Source organism: Diuraphis noxia, unplaced genomic scaffold (genome assembly GCF_037042655.1).
Source record: "Diuraphis noxia isolate RWA-SAM2 unplaced genomic scaffold, SU_Dnox_SAM2 contig0003, whole genome shotgun sequence".
In the NCBI taxonomy this organism is placed as follows: Eukaryota; Metazoa; Arthropoda; class Insecta; order Hemiptera; family Aphididae; genus Diuraphis; species Diuraphis noxia.
Window position 1 is genome coordinate 38,655,917 of NW_028301713.1, and position 23,003 is coordinate 38,678,919.

The 23,003-nt window shown below is 26.6% G+C and overlaps 2 protein-coding genes across 4 annotated transcripts; both read left to right on the forward strand.

Annotated features, from left to right (window-relative positions):
* The first annotated feature begins 2,288 nt into the window (after positions 1–2,288).
* Positions 2,289–10,038, forward strand: LOC107170838 (cuticle protein 19-like). 2 transcript variants are annotated; one of them, XM_015521040.2, is made up of 4 exons: positions 2,289–4,041; positions 4,441–4,515; positions 4,634–4,832; positions 7,402–7,594. In XM_015521040.2, the coding sequence occupies exons 1-4, from the start codon at positions 4,024–4,026 to the stop codon at positions 7,536–7,538; spliced, it is 429 nt and encodes a 142-aa protein (XP_015376526.2). In that variant the 5' UTR covers positions 2,289–4,023; the 3' UTR covers positions 7,539–7,594. The 2 variants fall into 2 exon arrangements, with proteins under 2 accessions (XP_015376526.2, XP_015376527.2); XM_015521041.2 differs by lacking the exon at positions 7,402–7,594 and adding an exon at positions 9,843–10,038 and having other exon boundaries at positions 2,335–4,041.
* Positions 7,726–22,579, forward strand: LOC107170835 (TBC1 domain family member 19). Of its 2 annotated transcripts, none has more exons than XM_089225062.1 (12): positions 7,726–7,778; positions 12,083–12,280; positions 12,723–12,861; positions 16,641–16,728; positions 17,345–17,405; positions 17,899–18,028; positions 18,106–18,218; positions 18,285–18,419; positions 19,580–19,733; positions 21,534–21,735; positions 21,871–22,057; positions 22,408–22,579. In XM_089225062.1, the coding sequence occupies exons 2-12, from the start codon at positions 12,083–12,085 to the stop codon at positions 22,483–22,485; spliced, it is 1,485 nt and encodes a 494-aa protein (XP_089081188.1). In that variant the 5' UTR covers positions 7,726–7,778; the 3' UTR covers positions 22,486–22,579. The 2 variants fall into 2 exon arrangements, with proteins under 2 accessions (XP_089081188.1, XP_089081187.1); XM_089225061.1 differs by lacking the exon at positions 7,726–7,778 and adding an exon at positions 10,505–10,857.
* Positions 22,580–23,003: the final 424 nt, after the last annotated feature.

Sequence of the window (23,003 nt, forward strand, 5' to 3'; positions counted from 1 at the left end):
TAAACGAAAAATCTAAAATATAGACATCTTCAGTCCAAATTTAAACGAAAAATAACTTTTTAGTTGTTTTTTTAATTTGAAAATATTACTCTCGGGAATTTGAACCAAATAAAATAAATAGGCACATTATTATATACTATACTATAGTGAACTAGTGAGTGTATGCTATACCTGCAACTATCCTAACACCTAAAAGTTAAATAAATCACTTAAATCGCAATAATATTATAAAATACTGTGTGTCCAATTTTAAAGGTAACAGGAAATATTTCGAACGCATGACCTTGAATTTGATAAATTTAAATTTTTAACTTTTTATCTGCGCATGCGCAGTAAAATAAAAATTTCTTAAATAGGAATCATTATTTTTGACACTGGATTTGGATTGTTCTATTTTTTTGAGCAACTTTGATCTTTACAGTTTTTTTGATAACTTAAAAATTTACATTTTTAAGACAGTCAAAAGTTTTAAATTAGGTAATTCGTATTTATCGCATATTTTAACACTCTACGTATCTTAATCAAACATTTTCAGATATTATTATAACTATTTATTTGTTAAAACTACTAAATTATTATTGGAATTATTATTAAATCATATTTTTAATCAAATCAATAAACTATTATTGAAATAATTATCTGAATCGTTTTTTGATTGTATCATAGTTGAATGTTAGATTTTTAATAATCTGTAAAAAAAGTTAAAAATTTAAATTTATCAAAAAAAATATGTATTTATATGTCCTGTATCCTGTAAAAAAAACCCCAAATCAAATTCAAGGTCATGTATTTGAAATATTTCCTGTTACCTTTAAAATTGAACACACAGTATACCTACTTAATAATACCATAGACTGACAGACTGTTTTCGCACTAAATCGTTTTTCATATACAATGACATTATATCATTAAATTTAAATTTAACACATCTGTTAATTTTTATAAACATAATCACTTTAATATGCTGTACAGATTTAAGCGAATAGGTTCAAGTCACAAAGAACTTAAAGTTATATTGATTAAGTTGAAAATTTGTAAAAAAAAATTGAAAATGTCATTGCGCAACAGCCAATAGGACTTAGAGCTTAGCCCCCCTCCCAACATTATTTTCAGGTTTTATGTGAAATTTTATTTTATTTTAATATAGTTTTTTTTAAATTAATTTAGCCCACCCAGAAATTTCTATTATGGATTTCCGCCTATGAACATATAGAAAATAATAACAAACGTAATAACAAAAAGTTTCAATTACATATTCACCTTATTCTTTGCCAACTATAATGCTAGTACCTAATATTATTTAAAGTACTCAGAAAAAATTAACCAAAACTGATAATTAACAGTAAAATTAACTTTTAATTTTGGTAAAATTGGATCAAGGGCGTCATTTCAACTATATTATTGTTGGTACAAAAAATTTTGCAGGCCATTTGCCCATTTCAATTCATTTCAGACCACAAAACTTTTTTTATGGTGGGGGGGGGGGCAAGTGGGGATAATTTTTTTGGATAAATTGGGAGTTTATTTAATATAATGTCACTTATATATTATGTTGAAAATATCACTATAATTATTACTATTTCAGTCTAACCATTTGTATTTTGAATGTATTTATATTTTATATTAAACTTATTTTGTGGTTACCAGTGGTATTTATTCTTGGTCAATAAATGGTACCTTAGTAATAAAATACCTAACCCAACCTAATCAATACATATTACATATTTTTCACTGCATTCAAAATATATAAGCTGGTTAATTAAGCTTGTAATTTATTGTATAGATACTCTTGCTCACAATGGCACAATAAACAGTTATGTAATTAATAAAATAAAACACATAAGCATAATATTTTTTTATTAATACTGAAAAAATATAAAATATTTTTATAGTTTAAAACAATTAGATATGTATCAGCTAGTGCATGTATTTATTGTTGGTAGGCTAGAGAAGGCGTTTTAAAAAAAAAGTTGGTGCAAATTTACACCTTCCACTCAACTTCAACCACCCCCAGTCCCCATGACGCCCCTGAATTGGCTTCAAATAAGGCACTATAAAAATTAATACTATAAAAAAAAATTGTTTTTTATTCCTAAGTTACTTTTAAAACAAAACAGATTTTTATAAATATCATTCATATATTATGTAAGAAGCGTGCTAACATGATGTATTATATATAGAAGCCTTGAAATGAGTTAATTTTGAAAGACAGATATTAACTTGACTTTTGTGTAACTAAGAATTACATTTAATTATCTAAATAATATATTATTTATAAATTATATTATCAAGGATTAAATGTTGTAAGCAATCGTCTAAGTTAATTCTCTATATTTACAAATATTGAAATATATATACATTTTATACAAGTGACTAAATCACTAAATATAGTACCATACAACATTTAATATAATGTCGATCGGTTATGTGATGTACCTACTTATATTCCTTGGATATACATCACGAAATTTATACGAATAGTGAACACGATTGGCCATGAACTATTTAATTTTTAAGTTTTTAATAACAGAACCTATGATGTTTTGACGCTATCATTTTAAAATTTTACCTACTTAGTTTAAGGTAAATTATTAATTTTAAATTCCTATCCATACCAAAAATGGCATTTTTATATTAAAATAATAACGTGTTAGACAATAAAATTATAAAAAAAAATCAAACATTTCGAAATAAAAGTACCTACTGTTACATATTTACACTATATAGTTAAAATAATTGTAGAATAAAGCTGTATGTATAATATATACGTTATACCTATTACCTACTTAATAATGGATTAAATGATTTAAAATGTAAGTAATATATTGTATTACAGGATATAGACAATTATCTACACAAAAAAAATTTTTTTTTTTTATTTTTTTATTTTTATTAGCCTTCAGTCAACGACTATTATGGCTCAACAGTTACAATATTTATAATGATACAATAAGTTAAGTTAGCCTAAAAGGAATGGTCAAAATGTAATAAAAAGAAAGATAACAAATTAAATATTTATATAAAAATTATTCATGTTTTATATAATATTACCAGGTTAAATAAAACTTTAATTTTGCGTTTTAGAATTGAAAAAATATTCCACCTTGCAAGAAATTATCTACAGCCCTATAAGCTATAAAAAATGTGAATCCACAATACCACAATTAGTATTTATGTATAAACATATTAAAATATATACTATATACTACGTACATTATTACATTTTATATAAGTACGAGTACCTACTACAACTCCATAACTATTATAGATAAGTAGATACAGTATATTATTCAGTTTTTATAGGTACCTACTTACCATAAGTTACTGGTTTTGTGTTGTGTCAGAGCGACAGAGCCATACACTGATACACACACACACATGACACATACATATCTTAAAAATAGCATATTTTATATGCAAATATAAAATATAATTACCTATATTGCATTTTTGTGTTATACAATATATTTAATATCTGTGAATAGTATAATATTATACTATTTTTATGTATGAATGCACGCTAATATGCCATTTAATAATTATATTTTCACCGACTATTATAAATATAGATAAGTAATATACACATGCAGTCTACGTACCTTGGTAGCTATAAACTGCAGTCACAATATAATTGGTCATCGAATAAAAAATAAAATAATATATAGGTAGTACTCTGTGAATAAAACGCGGGGGCGTTATCCGCAGACCACGTCAATGTTACTGCTATATAGCGGTATACTCCAGCACTTACTCGGTCCATTCTCTTTCTACACGCGAGTTCAAGATGATCTAATAATCACCTTGACATTTGGCATCAAGTGCACTTCTTGTTTTTTTCATTTCCCCTGTAGATAGGTATACTTAAATTATACCAAACATATAATTTAGTGCGCATGAGCCTGACGCCTAGGCATGGATTCAATGATACATTAAAACAAAACCATTTGGATCGAGACCGCTTCGATATAGTTTTGATTTGGCAGCTGACAATCAATGAAGACCTAAATTAATTTTCACGAGAAGATGAAGATCGTTCTGCAGGTAACGTACCATATCAATATGACGTAATATTTATATTATATTATAAGTTAATATTCAAAACTATACGCTCGAGGCTTAAAAGCCTATATGTACGATATAGCTATTAAAAATAGAGTAGCAGTAGGTAATAAAATCAATTTAAATTTAAATTTAAAAATTTCAATGATACAATAATCAATGAATAATTTATATAGACTATAAATCATTATCGGTTATCGTACCCGTACAACACCTAAATTAATTTGAACATACCTTCAAATTAACTATTCAAATTAAATTACATGTTCTAACGAAAAATAATAATAGCTAGTTAGATGATGATTCACCTGGTTTATAGATCACACCCGTGAAATACTTGACGCATTTACATTAAATTAATTATTTTAAATGTTTTTTTAGCTCATTTTTTCATTTGTCATTTTATGGCCAACAACGCTTTCTCAAAATTACTACGTTCCAATTCAAGAAAATGAGGTATTTGCATTTATTTCTTACACATTAGTTCATAAATCATATTCTAAACAATAAATAAATTACAATAAAATAAATACAATGGTTGTATTTATTCACCATAATATGATCTGTTTGATAGGTGGCTTACGAATTTCATTACAATATCAATGACTTGCTATCAGGAGTTATAACACATCGTTGGGAATCAAAGTACGGTGATTACGTAAGAGGATCGTATAGTTTTCTAGAGTCTAATGGTATGATTAGAAATGTGAACTATGAAGTCGATGGAAAACGTGGTTACAGGGCAATAACGAAATTTTTGAAACCACAACAAAGTAAATATTTTATAATAATATATAGATATTTAGTTATACATTTTTCTAAACATTTTATTTATTAGCTAGGGTTCAAAAATTTATAAGATAAACCACTATACCTATTATTTAGTAATAATTTTATAGTATAATATATTCAAACAAGTTATATACTCTACTTATACCTAACTTAACTATAGGTATAATTACTAATTAGCAGGACTAGAATTTGTATGAAACAGCATGTTTTTTTGCGACTTCTGATTATTGATTTTGTCAGTAATGTCCATGAATCACCTCATGGTGAGATAAATGGTAGTATTTTTATTTTGTATATTTTAGATAAAATGCATATTAATGCATAATATATTGAATAAAATGAATATTATTGCATATTTCGATTATTTCGAAAAATGAATGTTTTATAGTATACTTCGTAATTAATATTTATAATTTAATATTAATATTTCGTATTTAATTCTAGCTCTGCTGATTAAAGTATAAAACTTGGTTTTTTTGTCAAACACAAATTTTAATTTTATAAATACAATCCTTATCCTATGCTACAATAGGTATGCGATTAAAGACTGAATAGTTTGGCGGAGAAAGATAAACACGATAAATAAAAGTATGTCGGTCAATATAAAATCTAAGATAGAAATATTAAAATGCATATTTTTTCATATTTTGGTAAATAAAATGCATATTTTACAATTTTTTATTGCATATAAATCCTGGCCCTGCTAATTATAGTAATAATAATGATAGTAAAGCATCTCATAAGAAATATGCAAATGCTATAAAATCCCAACCCTGGTAATCACCATTGGCCGAAATTGTTTTCCTCCAATTAAGAATTAAAATAATATTTATGTGGGTATTATACGAATAAAATAAAATATTGATCCTAGTTAAACGTAAGTATAATAAATATTATGAAAATTATATGGATGAAGATGATAAATAACTTTAAGATTTACTTATGTTAAAAAATAAAAATATTTAAAAAAAAAGTTATTGCGTTTCAAATTTATTTACTTCGAAAAAGTTTTGATAGGTATTCGTATTTAAAAAAAAAATTAAAAATCAACTTCTGGACTTGAATAAAGTCTTACCATCAACAATTTGTTTAGATTAGATTTACGAATTGGCTATTTCGAATTTTTTTACAACAATAAAAAAAAACTTAAAAGTTCAAATTTTTATTTTTAGTATTAAAAAAATATATATAATATAACTACATGGTAATTATCCTAAAAAATCGTTGTGTAAGCTTAGTTTTGATACTTACGGTGGGTGCATCGGATATCAAAGATTTAAGTTTTAGAACACTTGAATTTTGTTTGTGTTGGATTTTCTTTCAGAGACCTTATAAGCTTATGTCATAGGTAACTAACTATGTTCAAGGAGTGTTTTGTTTGTAAATTAGCATTTTGTCTTCTAGATTAGTATTATTATTTTGAGATTTTAAGAGTAAACATAGTGTGAATCGATTGTTTTGGTTTATTTTTATGCGCCATTTATCGTTACAATCGTTACATTTAGAAATTATAATTTATATTAAGGTGAAGCCGTGAAGCTGTAGGTTAGATATGAGATGGCTTATGGATTTTTACAAATCGGCAAAATGACTTTATCGTCTGCATAATCGGCCAACGTGATGATTTGATGCAAAAGAACTAGTTATTTTTTTACTGAATATTTCTGAATATGATGAGCTATATAGTATTATACTGCTGTACTTGGAAATGTCGGTCAGTTAAGTAAAACTTTATTAAGAATGCTAATATCAATGAGTTTATATGGGATTATGAAAATAAAGCGTTTAGCTTATAAAATTATAATAATAATATATTATCTGTAATTAAAAGCAAAGTTCACAAACATCATCACTTTAGTCGAAAATGAGGTTTAAACGAAATATTAAATTTTATATAATTTTCTTGTATTTTATCAACTGTCATAAGCGTAACCCACAATTTGATTTTTGCCAAGTAATTTTTTGATCTTTTCTTTATTTGAACGTTGTAATTAGCCAACTATAAATGTGACATATATGAGTTTATATCAAACAACAGATATCTATACTATACCCTATAGGACATAAAAGGTACTAGATAGCGAACAAAAAGTGTTATTTTTTATAACGGTAAATTGTCGGCCATAATCATAAGCAATAGGTATGCTGCAGTTTTTTTAAAGTTAGTAGTTTGTGGTGTCGTTAAAAGTGCACGCTTTATCTTTAAATTGTTTTCTCTGTTTCATATTATATTATACAAAAAATGTATGCCAAATTTGTAAGTAACTTATACGGTTGTCAAAATAAGGCTTCATTATAAACATATTTTTTCGGTTAGCATTTTCCTTTTTGAATTTTTAAACATTCAATTTTATTAATTTTGTTAAATTTATCTCACAAATCACATTAAAATTTTAAAGAGGGAAAGAGGATGTTTATATTATGGAATTTAAATTGCTTAAATGATTGTTGATGTCATTAATTTGAAAACAATATCTCAACGTTTACATATACTTACCCTACAACCCTAAATTATAAGATAAAAAAGTTAACAAACGCTGTTTTTACTAGGTATGGCACTTCCGGGATTTCCCAGGAGCGATCCCGAGAAGAAATATTCCCGTTCCCGGGAATTCTTGATAACGCCAGGAATGGGAATTCCCGGAAATCAAAAAAATTGCCGAAATGTCGAAGCAATAAATATATAATATTTATTTTGTATAATATTATCAACATGATAAAATAACATCATTAATTATTATTATTATTAGTACGTTATGACCACTCACCACTAATATTACAACAACTACACCTCACCAACCAATCAGTCTATTTATATATTATTATTAAAATATAAATAATTATACTCTATGGTAAACTGTCTATGGACATAAACACATAGTTCTGATAATGATAACAAATTATTTCAAAATTGTGACTTGTGAGACGTGAGTTACTGATATACTTATAATACTTTCAAAGTAACTATAACAGTACATTCTTCATGGTGACATTTTTATTTAATCCATTTCTTTAAATTAAGAATAATAGCTTGGCTTTATAGAGAAAAATAAATAATATGTCGTTCAATATTATAAGGAAGTATTTTGATTATAGCGATAGTTTAAATAAAATTAATTACCTCTGTAAATATAGGGTCTAAAATCAGTTCGTGGATCTAAAAAACATTTTAAAATTATTGATGGAGATGTATAATATGCAATACAATATTATCATTTAGTCATATGATTAGTACACTATAATTCGTTCTTACAATTTATTTAAGGTTCCCATAAATTCCCGCGTGTTCCCGGTTTTTACTTTTTTGAATGACAACCTAGAGTTTTAATTTCATATTCCAAAGCAGAATATTTTTCTAAGTATTTTTATACGTAAAAATCGAATTTTGGACGAGTAGTTTATGAGTTATAAGTATTTTAAGTTTAGACAAACGGAGTAGTGGACAAACATTTTGCGGGGTAACCCCGTAACACTCCACTTCGCCAATCTAAACTTTAAATACTTATAACTCATAAACTACTCGTCCAAAATTCGATTTTTACGTATCAAAATACTTAGAAAAATATTCTGCTTTGGAATATGAAATTAAAACTCAAGGTTGTCATTCAAAAAAGTAAAAAACTTAAAAAAAATATAAGGATAAAAAATAATAAAAAACATAATTTTTTAATAAAAACGTTGTTTTTTTAACAACATGAAACTTTGTAAAAAAATATTTTCAAAAACATTGATACTTTTTGAAATAATGAGTGGTTCATGATAAAAAAAATCACCTTATAAGAAAAACTCACACCCCCAGAATACAAATTGTAGATACAAAACATCATAAACACATGATATGTTGCGTGCACGCTATTTATAGCAGTATTATAATATTAATTTTACTTATATATTAACATTTTTTAAATAATAAAATATCTAATTATTTTCATGGAGACGATGAATGAAAATTCGTCGTCTCATAAATGTATCATACTTGTAAATTATTATTTACATAGTAGGTATATATGAATAGTAGGTATAACTTGTATACTACACCAATAAATATTTTAAATACTCTTGGATTATTTGTAATTAAAAATAGGTAGGTGGGTTGCAGTTGATAAGTACTTATAAACGAGCGCTGCCAATCTTCACTGGCTCACTGTCACTACTACCATTGATTATAGAATTATTATAGAATTCTATAATCAATGCTACTACCTATGCAATAAATTTTTAGACTTATGTAATTATTACGATATCGTCGATATCTAGTATAGTATAGATATCTGTGGTTCTAACATATAAATATAGATTATTGGCTATAAACTATAGGTATATGCAATATGCATATATATATAAGAACTTGGTCTGGTTGATTGACTGATTTATCATTGCCTAGTCGATATGACCAAAGTCTATATCAGTATGAAATTTAGTCAGTAGTTTAGTTATATGGTAGTATGTCTCGCTAAGAAAAGATTTTCCAAAATTCGAATTTTAAAGAGGTCCTTGAATAAATATTTTAAGATTCACGGTGGATTTTTATTTTGTATATAAATTATTGTCATCAGTTATTCGGTTAGATCAGGTATATAAGAATGCACCAAATCGTCCTTAAAAACTACTCGATTGATTTTAACGAAAAGCTCTGTAGAAATTGTTCTTAGAGGTATCAGGACATTTTAGAGAGTAATGAGTTTAACCATGTTACAAAATATATCAAGTGATAAATCCAATTCAGTTAATTATAACGAAATGAAACTTTCATATAACTTTTAATGAGCAAAAGATTTATATTGAAGTAACTCTAATACAAATCACTGTACTTAAAAGTGGTCTTATATAATTATTATGTGGTCAAATATGCCCAGATGCCAATTGGTTTACATAACCCTCAATAATTATAGATCGCAGAAAAATAATAAATGTATTATATTGTATCGTTATAAAATAAGTTATGTAACTAATAAAGTAATAATTAATAAACATAATAATACTTTTTTCAGTGCCTAAATTCAATGCATTACAATCTTCCGAAGTATTAACAAACTAAATGAATATCTACTATTATGTATTTATATACCTTATATATAAATTATAAACTATGTTTCACCAAAATAAAAAACAAGTTTCTGATGTTTTTCCTTCAATTATATTATGATAGAATATATAATATGTAATATATTCATGTTATGATATATATCTCATGACAATTATTATTTTTATTATTAATGAACCTACGGCCACATATATGCTATTGGGTGTGGGAAGGGTACTGTAGGTTTAAGGTTGGGTAGGTTTGGTAAGGGTTTTTGGCAGAATTTTGAATTGGGCATTGGTTTCTGCCATGCCCGGTGGTGGATGGCGGTCACTCGCTCCAGAGAGAAGTGGCACCGGTGGCCTGGATCATATACTAACTATTAGATATAATATATTGAAATAAATATAAGGTTTGTATTTATTCCAAGTGAATATATTATATTATAATATTTATATAACACTGAATAATTTTAAATTTTAAATAATATTTTCAAACGATTTCATAGTTTAATAATTGTACATATTATTATAGTTATATACGCGATATATATACAGTACCTATACATAATACATTAAACACATTTGAAACATATTTATATAACCTTAGTGATACAAATAACTCAAATAAACTAGTCTATATAGAAATAAAATGCCTACGGTTAATGTTTCATTCTGGTTGCCAAGGTGACATTTTTTGATTATTGCATCAATAACTACAATACAATTATAAGTTGCAGCCTTTGAGTAAAGCGCATTAGTATAGTCCTGTATGTGTAACTAAAACCTTGTGGCTGTAATGAACGTTTATACTCCATTAGTTAATTGTACTTAAGACCTAGATACTATTAATACCTATAAACATAAAACAAAATTTTAAATATGGAAGAACTAAAAGATAAAAGTTTACATTTAACAGCTGAAAAACTAGCTGAAGAACTTCAAAAAATGGACATATATAATGAATTTTACGAAGACTTGCAGGTATTGTATGTGATATATCTATAATATATTACAATAACTTAGACTTTTGAAATTTTAAGTTTAACTATACCTAATATTAAACGTCTATTTTGCAATATTATAATGAGTAGTGATTATTGTAGTAGTGATACATTTAGATTTAATGATTTAAATGGTTTAATTATCTCCTATAATAAGTTCTTCTGACTTGAAATATTTCCGTTTTTTTAAGAAATCATCACCAAGTAATAGGAACTGTTCGCAATATCTATAGTAAGTTATCGACTATAGGTAGGAGCCAACTGTTATAGTTGTTATTACCTCTAATATGTATTTTGATATTAAATTGTTTAATCTGAATCAAGTACTCACGGAGTCTCGCGTATTGTATTTATATGCATATTTATTTATAGATACCTACAAATATATAATACATATAAAGGTAAGGTATTAATTCAATTTTTTTTATACAAGATTCTTTATAAATTTTTTTTTCTTATTTTAATTTAAAAAAATAGTTAGGTATATATACTGTATACGTGTTATACTTAATATCAGGGTTAGTTGGTTATTAGTTACTAGTTACTTAAAGTAAACAAAACAGAATTAAATATTACACTGTGGGCGAATCTGTCCGACTTAAATACATCAACCACTAATAAGTCAATATGATTGATTCTCAAATTTGAAATTATGATAACTTGTAGCAGCAGTAGTTGCCGGCTGATAATTGTTATTAATAACATTATATGAATGATTAATAAGACGCTCAGCCCAACAGGTATTCGACTGCCTGAAATAATTATGATATTAATAGAATAATAGGTATGGACGTATATTTAGTATATATGTATACGTACTTAATCATAAATTAAAATTTGTTGAATAATCAATCATTTAAAGAGCATAAATTTAAAAAAAATTCCAATAACGTTGCCTCGCCGGTTATTACTTAATTTATCATACTTATTCGTCGTAGAGTTGCTTTGAGTTCATGAAATGGAACGACGGCGTCTTAAACATATATTTATATATCGACAAGATGGCACCATGAACTAAAATATTATCAAGGACCTTGGTTCATGATCGTGAGTCGCGAAACTTCGACAGTGATCGATTGTGACACCCACGAAACAATGACATCACGTTTATTAGTTATTAACACCAATAACACCGTAGTGCAATTATTATGCTGGATTGTTCTTATATTTTATTTCAACTATAACATCACCTAATGTTGGTTTAGATGTTAGCTGCTTCTCAAGACGTATCCATAGACGACTTTAAAAAGACCCTAGTTCAAGCAGTGAACTTAGGGAGCATGGAAACTAATCTGAGAAACGCGGTATTCCATTGGTTGAGAAGTCATGGAAATAATAAACAAATTGTGGTTAGAGACGAAATAACGAGTAGAGAATCATTAGATTATTTGAGAAAAGCTCAAGTAACGTATATTATACAACATTATAGAAAATATATATGTGATAAAAACATATCTGGGCGTGCGCACTGTATGTTAAGACAGACTATATAGAGCCGACATGGTATAAATTGTGAAGTCTTTTGTTTTTAAACATTTTTATAACTTTATAAGAAATTTGTAACTACTTTACATGTAAAAAATTAAATAATAAACGTATGATAATATTTTATTTTACAATTAAAAGAAATCCATAATCTACAAATTAAATGTAAAAAATTTTTTAAAGTAGGTACCTATATAATATATGCTATATATGCTATGAGTATACCTACATATAATATATAAAATTGAATTTCTATACGATGTTAATAAATGTTCGGTACTACTGTCTTATTACTCTGCGCACGCATGTGTGGATAGAAAACAAATTCTAACGCATAACCTATATATATATAATATATAGATAACGTGGGAAAGAAGAATACAGAAATCATTAGAATCTATGTGCGAGGAAATAGGTATAAATCTATCTTGTCTTAGGTCCAGTGCTGATCGAGATGAAATGTTACAAAAATGGAACGAACTCAGTACATATAATACGAGTATGTCATTTCTTTTTTTATAGACTTATAGTTTTAACGTGCAAGTGTCCAACTATTTATGTCGTGTGTCCCAAAAAACAGAGTACACTTTATCACTCATTACCCTGTACACTTCTTTCAATTTTGTTTGCGGGACATTAAACTAAACTAATCGATCATAAATTCCTAAGACTTAAAATTTTTTTATTTCGTGTATTTTGCGCATGTGCAACAAAACTTGATTTTTTAAAATCACAAGCCCACCTATTTTAAATACCATTTTTGGATTGATCGATTTTTTCAGGAAATTTCAATTTATCAACTATTGTATTATTGTAAACTCGAAATTAGCTCAATTATAGTATAATTTAAAAATCTTATTAAATTTGAATTATTTTTTATTATTTTTTTTATTGTTTGTATTTTTTTTTTTTTTAAACACCGCAGTGTAATCAAAATTATTATTATTAAATATTAAATTATGAAAATATATAGTATTGTTAAAATATATATATATATGTATAAAATAAATTTAGAATTTTTTTTACTGAAAATACATGTTTAAATTATGTCATTTTATAATTTGTAAAAATAAAATGGAATAATAATTTATTACTTAATAATAATATTTTTGATTCTATCACGATCTTTAGAACTTTAGAAGGAAATTATATGAACAATCAACAAAAAAATAAATAAAAATATTCAAATTTAATAAGATTTTTAAATTATACCTGCTTATAGCTCTAATTTAGCCAATTTTAAGTTTATAGCACAAGTAGATTCATCAAAATGTCTTGAAAAAAATCGATCAATCCGAAAATTATATTTAAAATAGAGATTGTCGTTTTAAAAAAAGAAAATTTAATACAAGGCTCTTAACATATTATTACAATAACAGTTGAAAAATAAAATAAATTCATAGTTACAATTTTTTTTTTATAAGCATTCAAAGTTTGAATTTTGACAAAATACGTAAAAATTCACAAATTATTTTAAGCTAGAAATTCATAAAAAATTTTCTTTTTTAAACTTAGATTTAAAAATTTAATATAAGATTCCTTACAAGTTTTTCAATCTTTATCACAAAAAAAATGTCCACCGGAAATTCAAATTAAATTTTTATTAGCATTTGAATTTCAAATATTGACAAAAATTCGTCAAAACCATGAATATTTGCGAATTATTTTGTAGTTCAAAATTCATAATATTGTTGGTATTTATATCTAAGGTTATAAAATTCGACACTAAGTTTTCCATAAGTTTTGCTTCAAATAGCTATAAAGAAATTTTGAAGCATCATATTATAAGAAAAATGTTTTGAGAATTTTAGTTTTAAATTTTTATGAAATCGCGTAATGATAACGATTTATCCTCAAACCTGCAGGTATATATGACATATATCTATATGATAATATAAGGTATTATGAATTATGATAAGTACATGCAATGTTTTTGGAAAAATTGATTAACCATGCCTTATGCAAAATGCGTCCTAATTGAAAGATAAAATATTTGTTTCAAAATAGAATATATGACAATATTTAAATATAATATAATATCCTAGATTGACAAATCATCTCCGTTCATAATCGTTTTTCGTATACAATGATACCTATCATTGCATTCAAATCTGGGGAATCGTAAGTTCCTACACGAGAGTAACAGGTAGACAATTACATACGTTAATTCCTACATATGTGATGTGTAAGTTCCTACACGAAAAAAAAGGTACGTATGTTAGTTCCTACACGACGAAAAACAGGTACATGTATATAAGTTCCTACACAATAAAAAAAGGTACACGTGTAAGTTCCTACACTAGGAATATTATAAGTTATCAAATATCAATATAATAACAGTTATATCATTATTTTTAAAATTATTAGATATTATATAGAATGGATAATTTATATTTTTATTTTTTTCAATAAATGACGAATTATTATTAGATTATTACAATTATTATTTTTAAAATTATTAAATTGATAATATTTATAAGGTAAATTATTAAATATTATAAAGAATTATATATTATATAGAATAAAGGGTTAAAATGTATGACAGTATTATAATATGATATATCATTATAACTAATATCATATTGATAACTTATAATATACTTAGTGTAGGAACTTACACATGTACCTGCTTTTTATCGTGTAGGAACTAACATATGTATCTTGTTTACCTGCTAGGTCTCGTGTAGGAACTTAAATTCGCCCTCAAATCTAACCTACCCTAGCCAGAGGTCCATCCCACCACCTAATGTACAGCAGAGCGATACCCACGTTCTCGCTTTTTTTAATATTATTTATTTATTTTTGGTGCCGTGTTGTTGATGGTCTTGTGTCAGTATTCTGCATTAAAATGTAGGCGTCGATTTGTAATTGTGTTAAAACATCAATGAAAACAAATAAGTATATTTGGATGTGGTGATAAAAATGATTTATTGAACTTCGCGTGGAAAGCCTCATATTTGAGCTTAAATATAATATAATACAAAGTATAATATAATAATTATAGGAAAATGAGTGTTACCTAAATGTTTAACCCCTTCAAATGCATGATAATTTTATTGAAATACTTTTGAGCCCAAGTGCAGTTTGACCACTACCTGTTTTTTTACCCGAGTGCAGTTCGATCATTACCTTTTTTAAACCCAAGTGCAATTCGACCATACCCTTATAGATAATTAACAATTTTCAAATCTTAGATTTAAAAAGAAAATTTTTTATGAATTTCTAGCTTAAAATAATTTGCAAATTTTCGTGATTTTTACGTATGTTGTCAAAATTTAAATTTAAATGCTTGAAAAAAAAATTGTGGCTATATATTTCTTTTATTTTTCAACTGCTATTGTAAAAATATATTATGAGTCTTGTATTAAATTTTCAAATCTAGAATTAAAAAGAAAAACTTTTATGAATTTCTATCTAAGATAATTTGAACATTGCCGTAATTTTTACGTATTTAGTCAAAATTTGAACTTTAAATGCTTATAAAAAAAAATTGTGACTTTGCATTTCTTATATTTTTCAACTGCTATTTTTACAATGTGTTAGAAGCCTTGTATTAAATTTTCAAGCTTTTCTACCCAACAAATACATTTTTATCGATATTTATTTAAAAAAAATTCATAATGATCGAAAAATTGCAAATACTTATGAATAGCTCAACTTAAGTCGAACATTTTTGAAAATTGCATGGTGGATAGAATATACTTAAATAAACATTCGGTGAAAATGTTATGTATCTGGTCATTTGTCTTAAAGTTTCATCAAAAACCAAAATCGATTTTGTCGAAAACTGATTGTGCGGAAAATTTCCCGTTTTCCCCTTAATTTTTATATTGTTTATTCTGATTATTTAGAAAAGTATTAAGAATTTTTTACTTTTGACCCCACAAAGTACCAACTAGATTCACTTTCTGATCGAATGAAGTACTGAAGTCAAAAATCGAAGCACTTTTACTGCCCCAAAACGTGATGACAGACACAAAAAAATCATAGCTCTGCTCAGAATCCAAAATGAAGTTTTATTACGCATGCATAAATTACACGAGTTAAAAAAGATTTAAGTCATAAGGATTATGATTGATTAGTCTATAGTGTAATGTCCCGCAAACAGAATTGAAAAATATTTACAGGGTATAATGAATGATTGAGTGTACCCTGTATTTTTGGAACATACGGTATATAATGCTATATGTATTTTAATTTGAAATATTATGTTTATTTTTCCTCAAAAGTGTGGAAAATATTCACATCAAATATATATACATTTTATTTTATTTAAAGGTTTAGAAAGACTGAGACCGGTGTATGCACCGAAAGATTTTTTAGAAGTGTTATTTTCATTACATAATCCTAATTACCGAATGATATCGTAAGTACCTACCTACTACTATATTTAATATTATATACCTACTCATAAAAATTAGAAATTAGGAATATTTAAATTATTTCTTTTAATTAAATTTTTCTGAGTATGTTAATATCTTAGTACCTATATCAATATAGAATCATACATAGGTACCTATATATGAATAACGTGTATACACCTAAATCATTAAATCTTAGAAAAGTTGATTTAATAACATATAGTTTGCAAAACAAATTTTATTTAAAATAAATAAATATAAATTTAGATTGACAACAATTACAAATTTCTAGTTTATAAGTTTCTTATATGGTAAACATAGATCAGGTTAAGTAGTGAACTACCTATAATATATAAAAAATAAAATATGTACAATTCGAACTGAAATATTAATATCTTCCAATCTTAATTTAGCATATTTATAATTTTACAAAGGGAAAAAAGTATATTTATAATCTGTATTTACATGTAGATAAATTTAACATAAATTCTTACATAATTAACATTGAAAAATTACTCCTAATTCTAATGACCAGTGGTCCTATTGTTCTAATATTGTCATAAAATATTAGATATTAAATACTACAAAAAAGTGTTCAAATAATATTTAAATTTGATTTAGTGATGATATGATATGGGATTTTACGTATTTGCCACTGAAAGTTAAGACACTACAAGAACTTGTAAGTTATTTAATAGATAAGTAACGTATATTATTCATTAGATACTTATCAAGGTACTAATTTATATACTTAAATATTCAACAATCAGTAGGTACAAAGTACTTAGTGGTGTATCTAAGAAGTTTTTTTCTTGCATTCATACATTTTAAGATGCACCCACGCACATCGTATTGTGCGTTATTCAAATACCAAATTAATATTAGAAGTAGGTATCTACCTTTTTCCATCAAAAAATTACTTACCTACTAATTATAAGTGTTTGTTAAATTTTCCAATTAAAAAACAATTAAACCCCATTGTACGACACTGAAGTAATTTTACACAATATATGAAAATAATCACATAATGATAATATTCTTTTGATTCTTTTAATACTTTTGGTCGATAAATGGTACCACCTCGGATACGCCACTGACAACAGTACCTATATATATATGTACGATGCAGCTAAAGTCAAAAGTAAAATAGTTGATTAATGTTACGTCGATTTTAGAAACATCATTACAGGGATTTGGCCACTGCCGATTTGCTGTTAGGCTTAACGTGTTGTCAATGTCTGACGACGCTGTCGAGCGGATCGACATCACAAGGAGAGCAAGAACGAATCACTTTGGGCGAAAAAGGTTAAATGATTAAATTTGTCTGTGTAGGTGCCCATTGTGAAAAATCAAAAATGAACGAGTAATATTTATATTTACAGTTCTACAGCATCAGCATGCGCCAGTGTGTCAAGAGTTTCTAAAATTAGGCGCACCGCGAAGTCTCCGAGGCAAGCTCTGGGCACAGATTCTAGGATCCAGTGTGAAGTCTTCGGTATTAATACACCCGTCTAGTAACTGTTATCAAATATTTTCCACCCACGTGACGCATTTGCTTTAGGAACAACATTACTCGGAATTAAAACAACGGGTGTTGCACTATGATATGCTGATCGACAAATTAATCACGAAAGACGTTCAACTAACAGCGTGCAACGATGACCAATATTTCGTGTTTGAAGACGTCTTACATCAGGTGCATTTATATCATAAATAATTTACAATATATTAATTAGGTACATACATTTACATATCGACAAGTTAGGTAAACCAACCGTAACATTCACATAAACAAACAGAACCCCATCACACATATGTATTATGGCCATAGTTGCCGATCCTTCAAAACTAATAATAATAAAGTTGCGTAAGTAGGTATGCTAAAATTTCTAATGTCAATCCTGAGAAATAACCTTGGATTTACAGGACCATATTAAAAAATTTTTCACTACGGAAAAAAATGTATGGCACCCATTTTCAAAATATTTTTTTAATATACAGAATGATTTTTTAAGCATGTTCATCCTATTTTTATGGTTAAATTATGCATTTATTAAAATTCAGATTTTTGGAATTTTTAAATGCATTTAAAGACCATTTGAATCATTAACATTTTTTTTTTGCTACATAAGGATGATCCTGTGATAATACAAACTTCAGTTTTTCAAATATAAACCTCTCGTTTTATTTTTTATTGATAAGCAGATTTTTTTTTGGGAATTTTGATATGTCTAAATCAAAATTCAAGCTAGTAGTTTTTGGGTTATATAACTTTGTGTTTTAAGAATAAATGTCTATGGTAATAGATTAAGTAGATAGGATGCTTAGGTAATTGGAAAAAGTTAGCAATTAGTAATTACTATTTATTTACCAATATAAATAATTTGTAAAAATAATCCAAGTGTAATAAATAGTTTATCTAACATTATATTATATACTCGTAGTATTTATTTTTATAAAACCATTTTTAAGATTATTATCCTTAATATAAACATTTTACTAACTCAGAAACTACTCTTTAGAATTTTGATTCAGATACATCAAAATTTTCAAAAAAATGATCGGCTAATAATTTTAAGTAAAAAGGGGGAGTTCTCATTTGAATAATAAAAGTTGGTATCGCCACAGGGTTACTATTTAAGTAGTACAAAAAATATCAGAATTTGAATAAATGTACTATTAAAAAGAAAAATAGGGGTGAACATGCTTAAAAAATAACACTGTATAATGTATATATATGTATATTGTTATCATAGGTTAGGTTTCTCTCCTGACTGAATGAATGTATATACATATAATTAGCGTTTTGTTATTAATTACATAGTTAATATTCTTAAACCTATGTTTGGTGTTTAGATAATGTTGTGTTTTACTCGCGATACTGATGTGTTGTCAGTGTTCAACAACTCGACCAGCCATCCTATACTCACGTCATTGAAGGGCAAACCACCTATGGAGGCAATATATCCTCCCAACGGCATTATACCTTTTCATGGTTTTACAATGTATGGTAAGGACTATCTAAGAACAATCAATGATCATCTGCAATCATCGTAGTAGGCGCAAATTTAAAAATCTTTTACAGTGGCATAGGCTAACAATTCGTACCCCCCCCCCCCCCCCAATCCCATAGTTTATTGTCTATAACAAGTTTAACATATCATATCATCTGCAGATTTTAAGGGAGATTTAGAAACTAAAAACGTGTAGAAACATAATAGATATACATAATAGGTATCTATAATAGCTATATATAATATCTATAATAGCTATATGTAATATCTATAATAGCTACACGGTGCTGTAGAAAACGTTCATGGATATCGTGGTAGGTACTTCAAAACTTGGCAAACGTGCAAGAAAGCTCATCAAAGTTATGCCCGTAAAAGAATACATATATGTTCGTCTGTCTGTTTGTTAACCATAGACTCAAAAACTACTGGACCTTTTACAATAAGTCCCTTGATTTACTCATTTTTACGATAATTTTTTATACATCATAATATTCATCTAGTATTTTAGTAGCATAGACAAATTATACATAAAATAATGTGATTATTAGATTTAGATAGGTTTGTTCTCGAGAAAAATATATTATTGTAGTATGCATATAATCCAAGACGTTAAAGCATAACAAATAACAATAAAAGCAAACCAAGCTGTTCAGTTGAGTGTCATGATTCTATACAATTTATACAAACTAGTTGTCTTTAGTTAAACTATACAGAGTTTACATTAACAATTAAAAGATCATATAGGTGAATCAATGAACACCTATATAAATGGCTAAATGTATGTAGGTATAGTCAATATATGCAGGACAATTTTTTATTTTTATTTCAAATAAACTGCGATATATATTATATTCTACTATTATCTAACCTACCTATTTGTGCAGACAAACTTTATAATATAACTTTATAATATTAATTATTATATAGGTATAAAAACATTAAAAACAATAACGATATATACTTCTAAAGTTAGTCTCTAATTTTGATACAGTTAAAATTGTATTATTTTTAAGAGGACTAGCAAAAAATAGTATTTCGTTAGTACCTATTGGTATGTATAATTATTTTAAATGTTATAATTTTTAATTTAATTTGTACACCCAATTTAAAATATACTTACCACTACTACACTTTTTATTTAATACAAAATAAACTGTAAATAGTATATGTATTACTAGACAAATATTATATTATAATGAATTAATGACAGTTATTTATTGTAAAAATCGGTAAATCGAGTGGGCGATTCATTGGCGCAACTAGACATTTAAAATTTGAACAAGGGGGTGCTTAAGCTCCAGGTTTTTTTGTGTCTTAAAGGGACTTGACTTTTTTAACAATTTTGTAAAGTGCTATTTTTGACTTAGAGGGTGCTAATGACCCAAAGCACCCTCTCTAGTTGCACCACTGGCGCGATGACAGAGCTAAAATGTTTTAGATCAGTTGTAAGTCTGTAAGGGCTCGTGCATGTTAAATTTTGGTTTGCGATTTTTTTATGCATCATAAATATTAATAGACCATTCCTGTCTATCAGTGTATAACATTGTATGAGTAAAAATGCAACATTTTACAACTTAACGCAGTTAAATAGATAGGTACAGGGGCGTGTTAACCTTTTTAATACCCAGAGGCACTAATTAAAGTTGAGATGTCACCAACAGTGGTTTATTAAGCTCGAGACGTCCCTTGATTTAACCAAACTGTTACACCCAAATGTCTCCTTTGCCCCACCTCATTAACACGGCCTTAAATAGATATTTAAAACAAGTGAAACATGGTTTGTTGTCCATTTTTAGCTGCCCCTGTTTGCTATTTGTTCAATGACCCTGTACCATTGTACTATACGTTCAGAGCGTTCTACTTGCGTTACTGGTTTAGATTGCATGTCATAAGCTCACACCCGCAAAGCATACTTGGACTATGTATTTTGTTCCAGCGGCTTTTGCAAAGACACGAGACAAAGATTTGGTCGCATTTTATGAGCCACAACATTCACCCGTAAGTATCTAACCTATTGACACAATCCACACTATCCTACTGTTAAAGTGTCAATTATTACTCTATATATATATATATATTCTACGATTCTACATCAGAAACCAATCAATAATATGTGTTTCAATAATTTGTCAGCATCAGAGTGGTATTCAAATGGCTCATGAAGGGATTCAGTGGGCATTTACTTCCAGAACAGTTACTTAACCTGTGGGATATGGTTATAGCTTACGATTCCCTGGAAGTATTACCACTTTTGGCAGTTGCAATTTTAAGTTTCAGAAAAGACAATTTGCTTCAAGTAAACACTTTACAAAACATAGATGTAAGTTACATTATTGTCGGATGAAAATAATTCCACAGTAGATTGTTGATTATTCAAAGGGAAAGACTAGATATAGTGTTTGGTTAATTTAAACTACAAAATAATAATTGTACAAATTAATTTTGTAAATTATTCAGAATATTATGTATTATTCAGATTTATTCTTGAATTATAATTCATTTATTTAAATAGAACATTTTTAATTGTTTAATTAAATATATTAATAAATTTTTTTTTTCATATTTTCAAGTTATACTCGTACACTATTTAGTATAACAATCAACATTCTACTGAAATTACTTTTATTGTAATAGATATTATAAATTTAATTGTTACTTTTTTTTTTTTAGTCTGTTTTGGTTGATTTATCATCATTAAACGTAATATCTTTGCTACAGTTAGCACTAAAAGGACCAATAAAAATGTAATAAGATATATTTGTTAAATAAATGTCCAAATTTAAAATTTAAATTAACAATGTATAATTAAAATTAAATTAAATAAACAATCATTATAAATTAACAGACTAAAGTATACATTTAAACATTTACCAACTCACATAAGTTATTCTGGAGTTAGTGTATAACATGAAAAATAATTAAAAACACAATAATTGAATAAGACACATATACAAAAAAAAAATTAAACATACATAAATATTGGTTGGAAATAATTATTTTATAGTAAAAATAATGACATTTAGCTAGGTAAAGTCACATAAATGTGCAGAAGTATCAATGAATTTATTACTATAATGTACATGACGTATTGATCACCATAATGTAATTTTACTAAATAAATATTGAAAGTGAATTTAATAGCACATTTGAAATTTAAAAATGTTCACTATACCAATAACATAAATAAAAGATTCAAATTGAGTAACAAAATTAAACTACGCTTTAATTAGAAAAACTTCTCTAATTTAATTTGGTAAAAATAATCT

What these genes read in the sequence shown, in the direction of transcription:
- LOC107170838 (XM_015521040.2), top strand. An exon ending in TTCCAATTCAAGAAAATGAG is followed by an intron (nt 4,516 to 4,633) that starts GTATTTGCATTT and finishes TCTGTTTGATAG; the next exon opens with GTGGCTTACGAATTTCATTA. An exon ending in ATTTTTGAAACCACAACAAA is followed by an intron (nt 4,833 to 7,401) that starts GTAAATATTTTA and finishes TGTTTTTACTAG; the next exon opens with GTATGGCACTTCCGGGATTT.
- LOC107170835 (XM_089225061.1), top strand. Translation starts at nt 10,756, where the DNA reads ATGGAAGAACTAAAAGATAAAAGTTTACATTTAACAGCTGAAAAACTA. An exon ending in CCTAATTACCGAATGATATC is followed by an intron (nt 16,729 to 17,344) that starts GTAAGTACCTAC and finishes AATTTGATTTAG; the next exon opens with TGATGATATGATATGGGATT. An exon ending in AATCACTTTGGGCGAAAAAG is followed by an intron (nt 18,029 to 18,105) that starts GTTAAATGATTA and finishes TTATATTTACAG; the next exon opens with TTCTACAGCATCAGCATGCG.